Source organism: Dissoconium aciculare (genome assembly GCF_010015565.1).
Source record: "Dissoconium aciculare CBS 342.82 unplaced genomic scaffold K489scaffold_10, whole genome shotgun sequence".
NCBI classification, from domain to species: domain Eukaryota; kingdom Fungi; phylum Ascomycota; class Dothideomycetes; order Mycosphaerellales; family Dissoconiaceae; genus Dissoconium; species Dissoconium aciculare.
The window spans coordinates 459390-478190 of NW_022984960.1; the positions used below are offsets into that span (position 1 = coordinate 459390).

General features: G+C 51.8%; 6 protein-coding genes across 6 annotated transcripts; 1 reads left to right on the top strand and 5 right to left on the bottom strand.

Moving 5' to 3' along the window:
- Nucleotides 1-1931: 1931 nt before the first annotated feature.
- K489DRAFT_37818 (glycoside hydrolase family 16 protein) lies at nucleotides 1932-4228 on the bottom strand. The gene is made up of 2 exons (XM_033604348.1): nucleotides 3030-4228; nucleotides 1932-2912 (listed from the first exon to the last, which is right to left on the bottom strand). Exons 1-2 carry the CDS (start codon nucleotides 4059-4061, stop codon nucleotides 2310-2312), a joined length of 1635 nt encoding a protein of 544 aa, XP_033457653.1. The 5' UTR covers nucleotides 4062-4228; the 3' UTR covers nucleotides 1932-2309.
- Nucleotides 4229-4679: 451 nt separating this feature from the next.
- Nucleotides 4680-6212, top strand: K489DRAFT_382546 (tetrapyrrole biosynthesis, uroporphyrinogen III synthase). The gene has a single exon (XM_033605398.1). The coding sequence runs from the start codon at nucleotides 4964-4966 to the stop codon at nucleotides 6059-6061; it is 1098 nt and encodes a 365-aa protein (XP_033457654.1). The 5' UTR covers nucleotides 4680-4963; the 3' UTR covers nucleotides 6062-6212.
- K489DRAFT_37920 (uncharacterized protein) lies at nucleotides 6171-6901 on the bottom strand. Its single transcript, XM_033604591.1, has one exon. The coding sequence runs from the start codon at nucleotides 6787-6789 to the stop codon at nucleotides 6280-6282; it is 510 nt and encodes a 169-aa protein (XP_033457655.1). The 5' UTR covers nucleotides 6790-6901; the 3' UTR covers nucleotides 6171-6279.
- Nucleotides 6902-7013: 112 nt separating this feature from the next.
- K489DRAFT_323582 (alpha/beta-hydrolase) lies at nucleotides 7014-8550 on the bottom strand (the record flags this gene model as incomplete). Its single annotated transcript, XM_033601706.1, has 4 exons — nucleotides 7014-7968; nucleotides 8043-8173; nucleotides 8266-8320; nucleotides 8423-8550. The coding sequence occupies 4 exons, from the start codon at nucleotides 8548-8550 to the stop codon at nucleotides 7014-7016; spliced, it is 1269 nt and encodes a 422-aa protein (XP_033457656.1).
- Nucleotides 8551-11626: 3076 nt separating this feature from the next.
- K489DRAFT_323782 (ras GTPase activator) lies at nucleotides 11627-14061 on the bottom strand (the record flags this gene model as incomplete). The annotated part of the gene is made up of 4 exons (XM_033601723.1): nucleotides 11627-13378; nucleotides 13433-13681; nucleotides 13742-13875; nucleotides 13938-14061. The coding sequence occupies 4 exons, from the start codon at nucleotides 14059-14061 to the stop codon at nucleotides 11627-11629; spliced, it is 2259 nt and encodes a 752-aa protein (XP_033457657.1).
- Nucleotides 14062-16185: 2124 nt separating this feature from the next.
- K489DRAFT_37994 (uncharacterized protein) lies at nucleotides 16186-18636 on the bottom strand. Its single transcript, XM_033604771.1, has 3 exons — nucleotides 18026-18636; nucleotides 16587-17947; nucleotides 16186-16508 (listed from the first exon to the last, which is right to left on the bottom strand). The coding sequence occupies exons 1-3, from the start codon at nucleotides 18189-18191 to the stop codon at nucleotides 16308-16310; spliced, it is 1728 nt and encodes a 575-aa protein (XP_033457658.1). The 5' UTR covers nucleotides 18192-18636; the 3' UTR covers nucleotides 16186-16307.
- Nucleotides 18637-18801: the final 165 nt, after the last annotated feature.

Here is an 18801-nt window from a genome sequence, read left to right on the forward strand (position 1 = left end):
GGATTGGAAGGTCGTTGGGTTCACACCGCAGAGCGTCTATAGGATAGGGCACGCTGTACATAGTAGGCTATCTGAACCGCCGGGCTAGGCTGCCGTGGGGCGGGCGTCGTCATGAGGCTCAGCGGTGGATATCTAGGGAGGAAGGGATTTCAACATCCTCTCTCATATCGCACACATTTCCCAGATGTGTGTAGATTTCTCTTCTCGCCGTGCATCTCCATGTCAAGATCCCCGACATCATGAACAATCACGCAAGAATTCGTGCTGCACCCGCACAACACAATGTTCATTATTATGACAAACTCATCGTCCGATTTCTCCGCTTGCACATTCCCCAAACAGGTCCATGTGCAGTCAACAAAAGGCTGTATAGCGGAGAGAAACCCTGATACGACATGGACGAAAAAACCGAAGCGGTCACATTACACCGAAAGACCCTCCCCGCCGTTCTTGGTTTCACGTAATTATGGGGTAAGAACAATCAAAAACGGACTGCACATGACGGTACAGTCAGTACCTGGTGCTTTCTTTGATCTCTCCCAATGCCGCCGTTCTCCTCTCCGTCTCCGTGTGGCAGTCACACGCATGTTCCATCCAGGTCCTGCTGCCGCAGTTGAAATGCAGGTGTATTCGACATCCAATGGCGAGGACAAAACCAGGAACGAGGCCCGCCCGTGTGTGGCGGTTCGGTTGGCAGCGGCACAGATCGCGTGACACCCCAACAGCGCGGTATATAATAATAAGAATGATGGATGGGCGGGCGGGCGGACGGACGAGGCGGCGGCGGTAGCAGCGGCGACGGCAAGGGGCGGGCGGACGAAGGAAACGGTAAGGATTTCGAATGGGTGGACCTGGGGGAAAATTGTGTCACGAGTGTCACATGAGCGGGCGCGGTGCCAGGATCCCCCCATCAAATGGTGAGCCTCGACCCGCCGAGCCCGTGACCCGGACAGAGTGATGATCACGGTGATAAACCATACTGCTGAGATCCGCCTCTTTGTTAGTCCAACGAGTGGGAATTCTCACCAGTCAGCATGTATGGAATCCTTCCAAGGCTCATCACTCGGCAGATTTGCCTCCCAATGCGTGAGAATTGGATCCTCACCACGCTCTCCCTCCTTTCCCATCCGGTGTGAGCGGTGATTTGATCGTCCTTTCCGCCAATTGGTCAGCTCATCGTATGAGGAGGTAGCGGGTCAGCTGTTCTCTAAAGAAATTTTACCGAACCCGTTCAAATTCCACTCCATCGTCAGTCAGACGACCTACAGACGGATTTTCCGGGGTGAGAGCCGTTGATGATGCGCCCAAATCTTGAGAAACTCAGGATTTGGCGGGAGAGGTACAGTGCAGGGCTGATCCGTTGCACCCTTTTAGTCCAAGGGTGTCATCCAGTGTTGGATCTTTCGTTTTCTTTCTGTGTGTATGCGATGTTGCCAGGTGCTCATCCATACACAGTCCTGCCTCGTGTGCGAGGAATATTGTCTTGCAAATGTAGACCCGCGATCTTCGTCTTCATTCCAACAGATCAATTGATTCATCAACCATTCATTTAATCCTCTCCCGTAGAAAGCTGCCGTTGCCTGTATCCATGGATCACAGAGAAGGCTATTTGACAAGAATATGACTTGGTCAAATCCCGCGCGGCAAGTCGTGGACCGGGATCTGCACTAGCACCCCTGGATGGGACCACGTGTGGCTCACATCCGCTCAGCATCGATCACGATATAAGGCGGCGGTGTGTGTCAGGGGAGACTGTTCAGGGATACCCGCCTGCAGCCTGCTTGTTTAGCGATGGAAACTGAATACGAGCGAGGCATTGGAGCGATGATCGATCACATGCTCTCGTGATTTGAAGACCTCGAAGTGACTCGAAGAAGAGAGCTCATGCCTTGTTGTATCCATCTAATCTAGCGAACCGTCCATCTATCTAATCAATCGAAACGCCTGTCTTCCCTTTCCAACGAGAGACAACCTCATCGCTTGTTTCTGCACATAGTCGTCGTGATAATCATAAATCCCTCAGCGTATTTCCAACCCAATGCCAGATGCCCTCCCACCACTCAAATAAGAATGCTCGCCTCCATTCTAAAATGCTTCCGTGAAAGCCCAAAAGAAGAATCGAATGAAGTAAACCCAAAACCACTCCTCATACCCGAAGGCGAGAAAGTCAAAAACGAGGATTCCGCAGGCGAAGAAAGGTGCCCGAGGAGAAAACATTCGAAACGCCGTCGCTATGATGATGTAGGAGGTATCAAAAACGCTCATAAGTGGAAAGATGAGGAACGAAATGCTTGTCACGCGCATCGCTCTCATACGAGGAGCGCGAAGCAGATCGTCCCTGCCATTGTAAATGTAACCAGAAATTTGGTGGTCGGGTTTGACAGCCCGGCAGCACCACCGGTCGTAGGCGCTGGACCGCTGATTCCTGACATGATCGCGTTCGACAAGGAATCGTATCCCGACTTTGTGGGAGAGGATTTCGGCGATGCCGGTGCTGTGGTGGCGGTGGTCAGCGATAGTCTCTGGCTGCTGCTGTATGCCGAAGCAGTCGTCGTGGGTTGCGTGGGAGCTGTGATAGCAGCAGTCAGCGCTGACCCAGCTGTTGTTGCGACATCATCGCTAGGGACGGGGATTGCTTGGGCTGCACAGGCTGACGGCGACGCGGCAGCCGGAGCACCGAGAATCGAAACGACAGGTTGGCCTTGCGCGTTCCAGATCGTCGTTTGGTGAGCGGGAATAGTGACCGTAGTCAGGAAGCCGCGATCGTCAAAGCGTGTTGTTGTGATAGATCCAGGACCTGCGGCGGTTGCCTCAGACGAAGGCGGTGCGCAAGAGGGAAGTGGTGGTTGTGCCGGCGACGAGGCAGGTGACGAGGAAGGCGATGGCGAAGACGGTGATGGTGGGGGCGTGGACTAGAAAAAGACGGCGATGTCAGCGGGAAATCTCTCTTTGTGGAAAACTTTACGCGTCGGACGTCGGAGGGAGAAATTCCAAGAAATTCATGTAGAGGGAGGAAAAAGCTTACTCACTGTTGCCGCGCCGCTCGGCGGTCGGACTTTGCCAGAACTTGTGACGACCCAGCCGGAAGGCAGTCCTTCGTAAGACGTGTATGAGACGGTGGCGGTGTTGGTCCGATGCGTGCCGTCCCAGGCGTCATTCCCAGGTGACGTGTTTGTGATTGCCGGCGCAGGAATATTTGCCGTGACGCTACCGCCGGTATTTCCACTCACCTTACCTCCGGCAGCGACGATGCTACCGGCAGATCCACTCTGGTCGGAATAGGAGTAGGAAGTGCCGGTGGAGTAGTCGACCACGGAGAGTGACTTGACGTACATGGTGTAAGGAGCATTGGCGTAATTGGATAGACCGCCCGCCCATTGGATTGTGCCGGGTGAATTGGAGGGATCTCCTCCGCTCCACGACCCGAGCTTGAGCTGCATGGGTGTTTGAGGGAATTGACCATTGGCGTTGGCGGCGCTGAGGACGCGCACGGTCGCACCATCGATTTGCCAGATGATTTGAGAAGCTGTCCATTCGACCGAGTATGTGTGCCACTGCTGCTGAGTGTTTGATACTGCGTGAATTGCCGCACGGTCGTATGTTGTCGTTTGACCTTTGCCAAAGTAGTTACTTTGCACTTCGTTGGGCTTCCCGCCAAGCCATTCCCAATCGATCTCGTCCAGGTCGTCTGATTGCAATACCAGAGAGCTCACGATTCCAGTTCCGGGAGCAGCTTTCATCGTGACGGAGTATTTGCCAAACATGATGTACCATTTTGATGTCAGTGTTGGTGCTTCACCTCCGCGGGATACGGGAAAGCCAACTCCTTCACTACTGTAGGTGGGATTTCCGGCAGCTGTGAACTCATTCGATGCACCCGATGTGAAGTCGACAGATACTGATCGACCGAGAGCTGGATCTGCTGGACAACCAGACTGCTTCGTTGGATTGCAGGTTGACCATGTTTGTGATGTGACTGGTGATGTGAAGAGGAGGAAGCTTGCGAGGGTCGCCAGTGCCGTGAGGCGCCACGATGGGCATCCACCGTTGGAAGGGACCATGGTCGTTGTCTTGAACGGATCTAAACAGTCGTGATTGCGTCGTCCGTGATGTGTCGAGTTATTATTCGGGGCACAGCCGTTGTCTCAGATCGTGATATCACGCTGCGAAATGGTTGGAATCAAAAAGGCCGTGGCACGGAATCGAGGTGGACGAGGCCGGGGTTGATAAAGTCCAGCGAACAGGGACCAGCCATGTCGTTGAAGGACTGAGTCGTCATTCTTCAAGACGCGCGTTACAGAAATATACATTGGCTGGGAGTCGGAGGTAAAACGTCGCCCATCAAGAATATTCGTGGTGTAATATTGTCTAGCGTGAACGGACATATGTTTATTGTCAACCAGTCAGAACCTGGGAAAGACAGAAATCCGGGGAAGATGGCTGGGATTCGGCTGACAGCACATCCATGGTGGGTTCGAGTGGCTGGGGAATTCTGCAGAATTGCCTGATTGGGCTGTAAGAGGCGGTGTTCAGCTGTAGAATTCGCAGTCATGACCAAATATACCCAGACGTGAGTCCCTCCTCCTGAATAGCTCCCACCTACCGAACGGATGGTGCGTCTCCGAGAAAATGACGATCCTCTCGGATTTGAATTATTCCAAAATCGATCTGGAAGACTTCATCGTTTTGGGACGGATCGACTTTGAGACCGTGTGTCCTCCTCGCAAGAGTAGAAAGCTTGGAAATGTGTTCCTGCCCGCGGTCGGCTCAACTGCCGAAACCCTGAAAACAAGGGTCCAGCGCCTCAGAAAGTCTCAATGCTTCAAGACCCCTCTATTCTCGAACGAGCATTCTGGTACAGTAGAACGGTATCATCTAACAATAGACGATTCAGCAGTTCACAAAACCGAGAAGAGACATAATTGGTCCGTATTGGCAAAACCTCTGCACACAAGATTGCATCATGGCGGAAGAGCAACTCGAGTCGCAATTTCAGACACTGCAAATCGACAAGACCAGTATACCCGTCTATCTACTCAAGACCAAGTCCCTTCCCGTCGACGGCTACGAAGAACATCTCAGCAGCAACGGCAGCAGCAGCGCCGACCATGACGCAGACAGAAGAACTCATCAACCCATATTCGTCCCCGTTTTAGAACATCGCTTCCACGATGACGCATTGCGCACTCTCCGTCGCGCCGCCGAACGTTTCGCTTTCGCAGGGAGCAGTCCCGCCACCGCTCGACAGCCCGCTACGCACAACCCTGCCCGTCGTTACGGCGGAATCATCTTCACATCCCAGCGAGCCGTCGATGCTTTCGGGAGTGTCGTCGCGAAGCTCGACCCGGCCAAGACTAGCAATGGAACGCTCTTCGATGTCGACATGCCGCTCTACGTCGTCGGACCTGCTACCGCGCGGGGCGTCCGCGCCTTGGGCCTACCCTGTCCTGTGATCGGAGAGGAGACCGGCTCAGGGGAGGCTCTGGCGGCGAAAATCCTGGAGCATTATAATGCTCTGCCGCGAGACGCGACGCACCAGCATGAGCGGCCGCAGGCGTTACCCGGGAACGCTGGTGGCGCGGGGAGTGGTGGGAATGGCGCGGGAGAGAAATTGTCGCTGTTGTTCTTGACGGGCGAGCAGAGGAGGGATATCATTCCGAAAACTCTGCAGGGTGCGGAGTTGTTCCCCTTCGAACGCATCGGCGTGACAGAGTTGGTGGTTTATGAAACAGGCGAGAAGGCGGAGTTTGAAGAGGAATTTGGTGATCTGCTGCGGGAGGCGAAGAAGGCGCGTGTTGCTGAGCAAGCGGTGGTGGTCTTCAGTCCTCAAGGTTGCGAGGCCATGCTCAGTGCTCTGGATTGGATCGACGAGCAGACTGGACGGTATAGTGCCGCCCGTCGAGAAATCGTCTCGGGGCCGATTAAGACTCGCGTCATTACGATCGGCCCGACAACGAGAGACTTCCTGATTGAACAGTTCGGCTTCGAGCCCGATGTCTGCTCGGAAACTCCGAGTCCAGAAGGTGTCAAGGCTGCACTAGCACCTGCTAGTACTGCGTAAAAATCGAGAATTTTGCTGCTCGGGTTAGAAGATGCTGTTCTTTGTCCGTAATAGCTTGGAACAAGATACTGTATGTAGATGAGATCGATGATCCTCCTCCCGCAAGGCGTATCGAACATTTCGAAATTGATGATCTTCGTCGCCGCGTTATCGCCACAGTGTGACAACCTCCTGGGTACACCCAACCCAGACTTCACGGTACAAATCTCGCAGGAATCTCAAGCTCTCTTCGCATCCCGTAAATGTCTCCACGGGTCCTCCAAGAAGCTAGGCTTGAAAAACACCATGTCGCCATTTTCATTCCGCACTCCCTTCCTCATATTAGGACGATTCTGATCAACACCACCCTGAGCGCCGGCAGTTGGACCACCGTGAGTCGCTGTTGAAAAAGCCGGAGATGCGCCGGATACTTGCGCGGTGCTACCACTGGCAGCTACATTGGACTCGCCAGCAGCAGGAACGACGCCAGCAGCAGTCGTGGCATTCGCCGCATCTTGTGCGCTCGCTGCGGCCGGAAGGCGTGGGCCTGTCTTCACGCTATTGGCGCCCGTTCCTGGTGCAAGCTTTGCAGGAAGATTATTAGACTTCGCGATTTCGGGATCGATGAAGCCGTCGCCATCATCGTTATTGCGGTGGACTTTACGACGCTTGTTTGGAGCGCCGCCGAAGGAAGTGAAACCCATGGCTGCGGCCATGGCCGGGTCAATGGTATCGTCTTCGAAATCCATTGCACAAGGATGAGAACTTCTTGATTTGAGCTTTTTGAGGATTGTGAAAGTTTCTTGGGTTGAGGATAGATGTTTGGAAGGCTCGTGTGTGGATGAAGTCTGAGTGACGTGAACGAGTGGTCCGTGCTCCACAGTGAAATACAGAGCCGGTTGTTCTTTCTCTCATTACCACTTTAGCACAGATAACAATCTTCAGAAGCATTATGTCCCGAAGGCATATGGTATTAGACATATTTAGGCCGAGACGGAGTCAACTTCATCTGCTCGAGCGGATTCGCCTGGATGCCGAAAATCTCATAAAGCCAGCCCAACACAATCGGCGACGCCTCTGGCTCACCCATATGTTTCCTTCCCTCCACGAGCCGCACAGTCTTCGGCGCACCACGTCTCAGACAAAGGTAGTAGTCATCGATAGGGAAAATCTCATCATCCGTTCCATTCACCAACAACAATTTTGCACAAGTCGGCGAATCCAATGTCCCATCTTCGAGCAGCGAGAATTTCCCCTGGGCCTCTTTCGAGAATTTCTCGAGGTCGCTTCCGTAGCCCCATTTATGTGCCAATGTCGTCGCTAGGTCGAAGGGGTATTCGAGATGATTGACCCGCGATAGCCACTCCGGCGAGAACATATAGTGACAACCTCCCCCGTGCGCGACCACGGCAGTGATGCGATCCGCATGGGTGTGCGCGAGACGAATGCCGTAGAAACCGCCTGTGCTGAAGGACCAGCAGGCGCGACGGGACGGGTCGAGTTCAGGCTGGGCATCGAGCCAGTCGAAGAGAGTGGAGAAGACGCGATCGGAGGATGTGGGATCGCTGGGATCGGCGGGCGAATCGCCTGTGCCGGGGATCTCGAGGATGATGACGGCGACGTTGTGGCGGGACCAGCCTTCGATTGAGACGGCGATTTCGGTCCGGTAGGCGTCCAGGCCACAGAGGAGGATGATGGTCGGGACCGGCGATCCGGCTGTGGTGCCCGGTGGGAGGTGGTAGTAGAATGTCACGGAGTCTTTGTCGTCAGCTGAGGCATGCTTGTGTGGAATGGTCAATTCTTGGGTTGGGCGCTCGCGGAGGGCGAGACCTTGCTTCGCGGCTTTCTTGCCATCGGTCCATGCGCGTCGTTGCCATTCAGACCGCGGGGCAGGAAATCTCGAGATGCGGTATACTGCAGAGGATCGACTTGGTACTCCCGTCAGTACACAGACATTTGGTGGGTTCGTGGTAAAGCGTGAATAGCTCTTGAAACAACCTACAGGTACAACTCGGAGGCCTTTTCTCTGTTGCCTTCTTTCTCTGCAGCCTCCGCAGCAGCATAGAGCTCTTCTGCTTTCGGGAAGAACACTTTGGCATATTCGTCCCAATCATATGGTTCTTTCTGACCTTGCTGTGTGACTGTTGTGAGCAGAATGAACCGTTTCCAATCCATGAGTGAATTATCCCCATTCTATCAAAGCAACAGTGAGATAGCGATCATACCTCAACGAGCTTCGCAACAATCGGTTCGAAATCCTGGACAGCCGAGAACATGAACCTATCGATCACAAGTGAATTCAGCCTCCAATATCACGCAAACGCCTTCCCTCCTCCCCTGCCACAGGCACCCTTCGACTTTCAATGGCACAAGCAAACATACGGATATATGCCCATCTGACACGGTCGTTGCCATTTCGTCAACCACAGCTGCTCAAAGCTTTCATGATGCGGAGCTGGGACATCGAGTTTCTCCTGGATGAAGAAGCGACCGCCGGGGGGGAATGACATTGTATAGCTTTGAGACCGGAGACTAGTCTTTCGTTACGCAATCCTATGAACAAACAGTGGTCGTTTTGAGTGTTATTGTGTTCCGGCGAACGAGACAGCAAGCATATCTAGATAGATTCTGGTTATAGAGGAGCCCTGGAGGTTACCGATCATCGGAGGGCGGGGGCCGATCTAGTATCCCAAGAAAGATTAGGTAGGTAACGCCAAGCACCAGGGCGTGGCCACCCCCAGGGCGTGGCCACCAATTTCCGTATTAACCACAACAACAACTTCAACGCGTGATGGCTCCATCAAAACGCGTCCAAATGAGCTCAAACGAAGGGAGTATACTCCTTGCAATATCAGCTCTCAAATCAGATGCTATTGACTCCGTGTCAGCCGCTGCAAAAATGTACAATATCCCAAGATCAACACTACGTCGCAGATTGCAAGGAATGCCTAGTAGAGAGGACTACATGCCACAGAATAGCAGTCTTACTCTGATCGAGGAGGGCGTCCTTCTTAAGGACATATTGAAGCAGGATTCTCAAGGGCTATCTCCTACCCTTGATATTATACGATCTATGGCCAATTCTATCTGCAAAGCTAAGGGAAAACCTGAAGTTGGCCGGCATTGGCCTAGCAGGTTCATTCAGCGCAATCCCTCGCTAATAATGAAATCTGGAAGGACCTATGAATGCCAGAGAAGGCTCTGTGAAACTCCGGTAGTGATTGAGGCTTGGTTTGAGCTTGTGAAGAACACTATCAACAAGCATGGCATCTTACTACAAGACATGTACAACTTTGATGAGACAGGCTTTCAATTAGGCCAGATCTCAACTTCTAGAGTAGTCACATCATTTGAAAGGACTGGTAGGCCAAAGCAAGTCAAGCCTTCAGGCACTGAATGGATCACAGTCATCCAAGGAGCCTGTGCGGATGGTTCAGCCATACCACCACTCCTCATCTTCAAAGGCAAGACTATCAACTATTCATGGCTTGGAGAAGACTTTCCTCAGACATGGATGTTTGCAGTAAGCCCTCAAGGCTGGACAAGTGATGAGATTGGCTTGCAATGGATCCAACACTTTGAAAATCATACAAGAATGAAGACTATTGGCAGCAAAAGATTGTTGATCCTGGACAATCATGGGAGCCATACAACACCAGAGTTCACCTCTTTCTGTATAAAGAACAATATTGTCCTTCTCTGGATGCCTCCTCACTCATCTCATATACTCCAGCCTCTTGATGTTGCCTGCTTTGGCCCTCTGAAGCAGGCCTTCTCAAAACAGACTCAGCACCTGATCCGCAACCATATCTTTCATATCAACAAAAGCACCTTTATAGATGCATTCAAAGCTGCATACTTTGAATCAATCACACCTCAGAACATCCAGGCAGGGTTCAGAGGCTCTGGCCTGTATCCATTCAACCCTGAGGATGTGTTATCAAGGCTTGACCCATCATTTTCATCACCTCTCAGCGCAGCTTCACAGGGCTCCTGGTGTACAAAGACTCCAAAGACTACCCAAGAGGTGGATCAGCAGGCCACATTGATTAAGAGAAGGCTAGAAAGACATCAGAGCAGCTCTCCAACACCTATCTTTGAGGCCTTGAACCAGCTTTCTAAAGGAGCTCAAGAAATGGCTGCTTCTGCTGCTCTACTTCAGTCGCAGGTTTTTGCTTTACAAGAGGCTAATAAAGCAATGCATAAACGCAAATCCAGGAAGAGGAAAGCAATCCTATTAGACCATGCTCTGTCAGCCTCTCAGATCCAAGAGATAGTTGAGCAAGAGGAGGTAGAAGCACAAATAATAGAGCAGATGCCGAAGCCTTCAAAGCGTGCTAGCAGGTGTAGCAAGTGTGGTACATTAGGCCATAACTCTAGAACATGTAAAGTAGAGTAGCCAGTATTGATATATAACATATCTGAGTTTCAGAGCAATTTATTAAGTATTCGTTGAGATAATCAATATTGAAGGTGGTTCATGTTGAAATTGGTGGCCACGCCCTGGGGGTGGCCACGCCCTGGTGCTTGGCGTTAGGTATGTGGGGGGATAGTCAAGAAAACTTGAAGCTTTCTGCTTTGTCACGTCAAGTTACCTCGACAATGTCCTTCAACAACGTCAGCCAAAGCTGTGAAGTCCACGGACTTGATCTACAGTACCTCAAACATTTCTGGGACAAGATTAACCGGTTTTTCGAAATTACAAACGAGTGATTAATTAGGAGTAAAGGAAGAAAAGAAGGAAGGGGGCTCTTCAAAAGATTCCGCATATCTCAATCGCTGATTCCCATCAAATTCAAAGGCATCCCTATTTCCCGTTGCAATTTCACATTCTTCCCATCAAACACACTCGTACTCAAACGGGCCTGGAATTCCTGTGTACAGACAGCCCACTGTGCCCCAAGCGTGCTCGTGTTCTTCACTCCCTGTTCAATGACTTGGTCCAATTTCGCTTAAGTTCTGGGAATTTCGCTCTGGCCGAGCGTGGGACAGTCGTGGGAGAAGGGATGCATGTCGATGGTGGGTTCAGAAGCCGGGGCGGGTAAAGTGGGACGAGGAAGTGTGCGAGCGCACGAGCGCTGAGAAAGGCGACTCGATGCTACGTTCTCATTCCCTTGGGTTGCACTTGGAAGGGCGTGCGAAATGGGAAGAGCGAGGGGCTGGAGCAGGATAACTTCGGATGTTGTGTGTCGCGGTTCTTGTTGGTGTGGTGATGATGGCTGTGAAGGTGGAGGTGATCGTTACTAATGTACATGGTCCGTTGAGGAACAAAGGCGTGATTGGAGGGAGCTGTAGCGATGAGGTTTGCAGCGCTCGCGTGGTCGCTTTTTGGCAGACTGATCAGGAGCAGCTCTTGTACACGTTTGCGCCAATGGCGTACCCGCGTGCTGCGTCTGGGAAACCCCAGTGCAGACCGAGGCGCGGTGGACACTGACTCGGCAAGTGCTGTTGCCGAACATGAGCAAGCGATTGGGATCCTGGCCTTCCATTTTTGCCAATGGCTAGTCTTGCTCAATCCCTCTCTATCCAAACATTTCGCGCCTTCCTGCATTCAAATTTCGAACAAAACAAGCCCTGATAGCGTCTTCAGGTCCGCTTTCTCGCAAATCGTTTGTTGAGCAATTGCAGCACCTTGCTCACATTGAATTGAACATACTCCAGATCGAGATCTTCCTGTTGCTCCTTCTGCATTTCCAGGAGATCGTCAAGTTTCAAATCCAGTTCCAACAGACCACGATTTCGACCCTTGTAGTGCAGCGAAATGACAAAAGTACCAGGACTAGGACTCGTGATATTGAAGTAAATATTGGCGCGTCGGTTCTCCGGAACGTTCGATTTCTGAATGACGCCTTGCTTCTCCAGTTCCTGGTGGGTAAATTTGTACGGCCCGAGCACCTTGACGGTTTGGCCGCGCTTATTGGTGCCGTCGGACTGGCCACGGACGTTGTGCAGGTAGCTTTTGTAGGTCTCGAGTTGGCCGACCAAGTATGTGTTGTGATCACGAATGGTGCGGAAGACCTCCTCAAGTTTCTGACTCTCGGCAAGGACCTTGTCTTTCAACGAGCCGAGATGGACGAGCTCCTGTTCAATTTCGTCACGAAGCAGCGCGAAGCCGTCTTCACGATCGATCACGCCAAGTTCCTGCAATTGATTCAGAAGTTCCATCGCGCGAATGCCCTTTCGGACCATAACTGAGTCGTTTTTAGTCGTGGCTGCAGCTTCTGCCACTCGGTTAAGGTGTAAAGGTCGGCGCATGACGAGCGACCCAGTCGGTAAGGATCTCATGATCATGACAAAAGTTGATTTGGCCTCCATGAAAAAAACTTCGTCTTGTGTGATATCCATGGCAGCAGTGAAGTCATCAAGAGAAGTTTCCCATTTACTGAAAAGGGGAAGGTTGATGTGTCGATTTTCCTTACGTGGCAGCTGAGGCGGAGCAGGACCCAATTCGCCAAGCAGTTGACTCAAAGGCGAGTTGTCATCCTTGACAAGCTCCTTGTAGTGCTTCTCGATCAAAGTGTGAGTGGCGTAGACTTCGTTGAGTGTGATCGAAAGCTCAAGATCTTTCTTCGATAGCGCGACGTAGTTGTCCATTTCGAGACTTTCGTAAAAGTCCTGCACTTCGCACAGGTCCAGCATGAATTTGTTGATGCGCTCCTTGTTTGCCTCAATAAAGGGCTGGAGCTTCTGCATATAAGGTTCCTTGGCATAAGAGGGCTTGTTGGCCAAGTTCTGCAGCATCTTCGCCACGTACGTGAGGGTGCGCTTGGGGTTGTCGGCCGGGGTCTGTTCGATGAGCATGTACGAGCGGGGAGTGACAATGGCCGGATTGATGAAGCGTAAAAAGAAGAAGCCACCAATGAGGGTACAGAATGTCTGCTCCTGAGCATCGGGGTATTTTCTCCTCGTCAAGCTTCGAATCTGCTTGCAAATCCATCGAATTCCATATGGCGTCTCTTCCAAACCCTCAATGATCGTGTCCAAGAAAGATGTGGCAATCTCAATGAGCATTTCAATACGCGGACCGATGACTGACTGGACTGTCGGATTAAGAGCTGCTTGCTCGGCTGTAACGCCCTTTGGCAAATTGTCGGGCACTTGTCCGCCGTTTCGTTCGATTTGGTCAATCATCGCCTCGTAAACCTTGAGGGGATTGATTTCGAGGTCGAGGTCTTTGATGCTGATCAATGAAGCGATGCGCTCAGACAGGATAGTCTTGAGGTAACTTTGACCAGGTCCTCTTCTGGTGTAGGTGGTCATCATTCGTGAAACAGGAGTGTTGGCTCGCAGAAGGGAAGAATAATCAGGGGTATTATCGAATTGAAATGTCAAGACAGACTATAATGGTCAGTGGAGCTGTTGTCAATTGCGATGGTAGCTGTTGGCGCATACCTGAAACATGGTGAGCAAAAGGTGCTCTTCTCGGCTCTCGTATTGGTTTCCGTAGATGGTAAACATGACGGTTTGCAGAAGCTGGTCGATTTCGGCCATGGTGACCAGGCGACACAAATGTGCAATGTGTCGCGGCTCACTCTGCAGGAGAAAGAGCAGATTGCCGTATTTTTGCGTCTTTTCATCATTGGGAAAAGTGCCTTCGGTCAAGTCGGCCGAGTCGTCCAAGTGGCTGGCGACCTCTTCTTTCTAAGTTCAATCGTAAGATGTCTGTACCAACCAGTATCGATTCTCACGGATTGTCTTTACCTCTTCCAAAGCCATGCGATTCTGCACGAGCAGAGCAATTCGCGAGTCGAGATATCGCACATCCTTCTCCAACACGAAATTCTTTTTGGACTGAGATGATATCCGGGCTTTCAATTCTCTTAATGCTTTTTGCGCTGCACCGGATAGGTCAGTAAGATGTCCCCCATCAACACGACGCTCAAGATATTGTCCCCACCTCTCGCCAAGTCGTCCTCGATCTCCAAATCTTTTTGGCTCGCGTTCATGGACAAGTATAGGGCGGTAACGGAGTAGCGCTTCGACGCGCGCATCGAGCGCGAAGAGCTCTCCTGGGAAGTCATGGTGTTCTGCCGGGTGATGGGGATGAAGGACGAGCCGGAAGAGGTCGACGCGCGTGAAGGGGTCTGTAGTAACGACACGGCCATTCCGGGGACAGCCTACAGGACCAGAAGGCCGATGCTGAACCCTTTCGGTATGCGATTGAAGAGAACCCCAAGCGACGCGCCGAATGGCGACGGTTAAGAAAGCACCAATAGCGCTGCCGTTGACGTCGAGCGTTCACTGTTGACGGTGCTGTGGTTGTACGAACGGCTGTCTCGTAAGACTCTCCAGATGAGCGACCAGCGTTATTGGTGTAATTGAAATGCTGAGGTGGGCGTTGAAGGGTCGATTGCGAGGCGGCGAAGCTGGTATTCAATTGGCGTCGTTGTCGCTGTCGCAGTCGTTGTCGTGACTATCGCTGTATGTACGAGCGGGAGTGAGAGATGGGACGCCAGTGAAGGTGTAACTGAAGAGGATGACACTGAACTCGGCGTGCGCACAGTGGTTGTTTCTGTGGCAGTCAGGGTGAGAGAACCATAGGTGTCAGTTCAATGGGGAGGGACGGCGGGCGGATGTGAAGGCGCATGTGCGAGAGTGAGGGCGTGTCTGTGTTGGGTGTGACGAGACGAGGATGAACGGTTGGTGGTGTGGGAGATGCCGCATGTACTGATTGATGGAGGAGACACAATTGTTACAATCAGCTGGTGCGCCGATATGATGATACCCACTTTGCTACTGCAGTGCAGTACGGTAGATTCTCCTATAACACACATCTACACTGGACACGGCTATTGATTGTCTCTCCTCCTCTTCCTCTTATACTTCTTTCTGGTACTGTACCGTACTGTACTGTACGTGTTGCCCGCGAGTGAGCGAGAAACTGTCTCCGCCCGACATGGACCGATCGCTGCAGCAGAGAAGAGCAACGCGCGCGCGCCGCCGCCGATGATTATAGCCCTGCTAGGGTGCCTACCTAGGTAGTAGGTAGTAGGATTTTCCCCCTCATTTCCATTTGTATCCGCGTGCAAAAATTCCCATGGGCAAGCCAGCTAAAATAAATCACGCCAATCCATTTCGCGGCATCCACACCACTTTGGCCCCCCTCCTATGAATGATCTTTTACCCCTTTTGTCGGATTTGCTATCAGAGACACCCTGACTGAAGAGATCAGCTCCCAGCGATATCGTGGTAACCATCACGTGCCTGGTCGAACCATCTCGCCCGGAGCAATTTCGCGTAAGTGTTGTGTTCACCACCGACTGGCGTGACGGTGCTCGGTTTGGCCGTAATTATCCATCACACCCATCATCATTATGGTGACCGGTGACTGTTCGTCACTGTCGGCCAGGCTCGCCATGCACGGACACCGCCAACAGGCGGACATGGTCTCGACTCCGATATGGACTCGAAAAAGGCAAATGCGAACACAATTTTGCAGATGGGAAAAGCTTAAACCTGCCATTCGAACTTCTCGTCTGTGTAAACCGTACTGTAGTCCAAACGTGGTCAGCAGATATCGGCGCCATTGCACGATCGACGTCTGTGCAAAAGCTGTTTGGCCGTTGGGCGGGAGAAAAGATCAACGCCCAAGAGAATGGAACGGTTTCCAGCCAGATTTTATGTCCGAGTCCGACGACAGGGGTGTCTCCTGCATGAATCCATCGAAACGGCAGGGAAGAGGACGCAATCGCGTCGTCATTGTACACGGCCTCAAAGGCTCAAGCGCTTGAATCCAATCTCCGCCGATGGGAATGGATGTGGAAGTCTTAGAGCCCAAGCGTTTACTGTTGTGGTAGTTTTGGATTGCTTTCTTTGTCGCTGTAGATCTGCCAAATTACAGCACCGATGGCCATCCCTTCATGCGTCGTAGGTAGTGTGGAAGACCTCGCACGACCACTCAAAGCTTGCGGGCCGCCCGCAGCGAGTTTCTCCGCTCCGGCTGGATCTGCGCTTCCCAGATGGCATAATTTCAGGGGCGACATGAAACAAATCCTGGATGATTTAGAAACGTCGTGCGCCTGAAGTAAAGATAGTCTAGAAGATCTACAAATTTCGGGGAGAAATCTCGTCGGGCAAAATTGTGGATCAGGGAAATTTCCATTTCAACCAGATTGCTTGTGACAAAGAGTTTCGGGATGTCTTCCGAAAGACTTTCTGAAAATTGCCCAAGTGACAATTGTTCTTCGTCCTCGTCGAATCTGCACTTGCTATCTGCATGTCCTCCTCCTCCTCCTCGATGCCTGTTATTGACGCTTGCGGAGGCCCTTCAGAACCGCGACACATCCCTCCCAAACAGGGCATTCAAAGTCCAATACATGGGAATGAGCAGGCGATTCCGCCATGAGATCGACTTGACTAGATAAGCACCTCGCCACATCAGCCAAGCCGTCCGCCCACTGAGACTGCCTTTGTTTAATTGCACGATCGCATTCCATTTGCCGATGTACGCCATGATTCCTTGGTTGGCCTGAGCAATTATTTTCGTCAGCATGCGGTCTTCACAGCCCTACGCTTCATCATATGGGTTTTGTGTCAGCCAACTTACAAATGAGAATCCTCGCGTGTTGATGTCGCCTTTGTTGAGTTTCCGGGCTAACCACGTCGCCTTCTGTGAAGCAACCTGTGCTGTAGCAGGGTATTCAGTCCCGTCGATGATCGCACAATCGCCGAGCGCAAACACGTCCCGCAGCATGGCCGTCGACTGCGGCTGCTTGTCTTCGGTTGGTGACTGGGAATTCTTCGAGGCGGGATCGAGATTACTTTTCATGACCGCTGATGGTCTTGCACTTAGTTGAACTCGCAGGAAGTCATCTGTGATCACACTACCAGTTCGTGGGTGGGTCTGAACACTCCAGGTTCCCGAGGTCGTCGCCGGATCGGGGTTGGCATCACAATCCGTAAGCAGACGCACACAATTGGCAGGCGCGGAGAAAGAGGCGCCGAGCGCTTTCTCCACGAAGGGATTGCTCATCAGGCCGGTGCTCCAAACCACGAAACCACAGCCGACTTCAGATGAGACTCCATTCTCGAGTGAAAGTGTAAAGCCACTCGCCTTGACGTCATCATTTGTGGTTCCACTTCCGGTAACGTTTGGCAAACCACGGCGAAGGGCCTTGATGCGATGGCTCGTTTTGATCGTGACTCCTTCGCTATTGAAATGATCGATGGCGTATTGTCCGAGCTTCTCGTCGAACATCGGGAGAATCTTATCGGCGACATCGTAAACAGTGATTTGGACGTGTTCTTTCAATTGCGGATACAAGTGTCCGAGGTCTTCTCGCACAATGTCACGGAGCTCGCCAGAGAATTCAATACCGGTCGGTCCGCCACCAACAATGGCGAAGTTAAGGAGCTGCTTTTTCAATGCGAGAGGAGTCGTCGGCAGACTAGCGGTTTCGAAGCACGATAATAATTTATTCCGGATCTTGCGCGCATCTTGCACGTCCTTGAGAAAGAAGGCATTCTCTTTCACTCCAGGTATGCCAAAGGTCTGACTGTAGCTGCCCACACTGACAATGAGTTTGTCGTAAGACATGGAAAAGAGTTCACCACGGCTGGCTTCAATTCGCATCTCAATGGGTCGTTCATCACGCTCCTCGCCAGCCCGGACCGGAAGTAATCCGAGGTTAGGATCTCGCACCGTCTCCCGAACCATGATTTCCTTTTTACCAAAGTCAACAGCATCGGCTCGTCCTTGGATGTAGTCGTATGTACTGCTTCGAGATCGAATGGGCTCCAGTGCGGTGCGGAACTCCAGAGTACCGACGGAGGTCGAAGCAAGTAGAGGAGTAAAGACAAAGTATGAGCGAGGAGATACAAGCACGGTCTGGAACTTCTTTGGGTTGAGGCTTCGCGCAAGCGTATACCCTGCCCAGCCAGATCCGAGAATGACGACCCGAGTACGATCTGGTGTGAAATATCAGTGAGATCTATGAATATATGGCCCGTGGGATCACGATACTGAAGAGGTAAGATAAGACGAACCATTCTTGGCTGCTTCGAGTTGCTTGATGGTGATATGTCTCCGTTGATGAGAAATCACGCTGCTTTCACTATGAAGTTGTGGACGCTGAGTCGATCGTAGGAGCGATGTATCGCAGGCAAACCCTCGTAGTGACTGAACGGTCTTGCTAGCCATTGATGGATTCATTGTTGCTATTGGTTATGCTTTGTGTCCAAGTACGACGCTTCGAATAGCCTTTGTACCTCTCAAAAGGAACGAAGACAGTCAGTGCTTCGGATATGAGGTTGTCAAATTTTCGAAAAACAAACGAGAGGACATGAATAGAAGAGCGAATCACTCGCGTCATCATATCTCAAACATATAAGAGCAGGCCCAAGATGACCCACACAAACCAACACAGTCATCAATCCACGGTAATAGCTTAGCCGACCCGGCACTCGTTGTGCAGACTGCTAGCAGCCATTCTTGTGATTCGATTATACTACCGTGGTGACGAGTACGTAGCAACGAAAGAATCACTGTTCTTGCCCTGGATGCAATTCCCCGACCGTTCAGCTGGACAGGCAGGTGATAAGCTCCAGTGACAACATTGGCACCACCACAAGAGGACGGCCTGCGGTAGATCGTGATGTGTCACAAGCCATGGCCAAGAATGCGTCGCGTGAAACCTATGCAATTATCGGAATAGAGTGGATCACGCTTCCACATCTCGACATCCTCGCAGCCACCTTCGACGCCCGACGAGTTGACATCGCTGGCTTGTGACGAAAAACGTCATACATGCCCCATGGCCAGC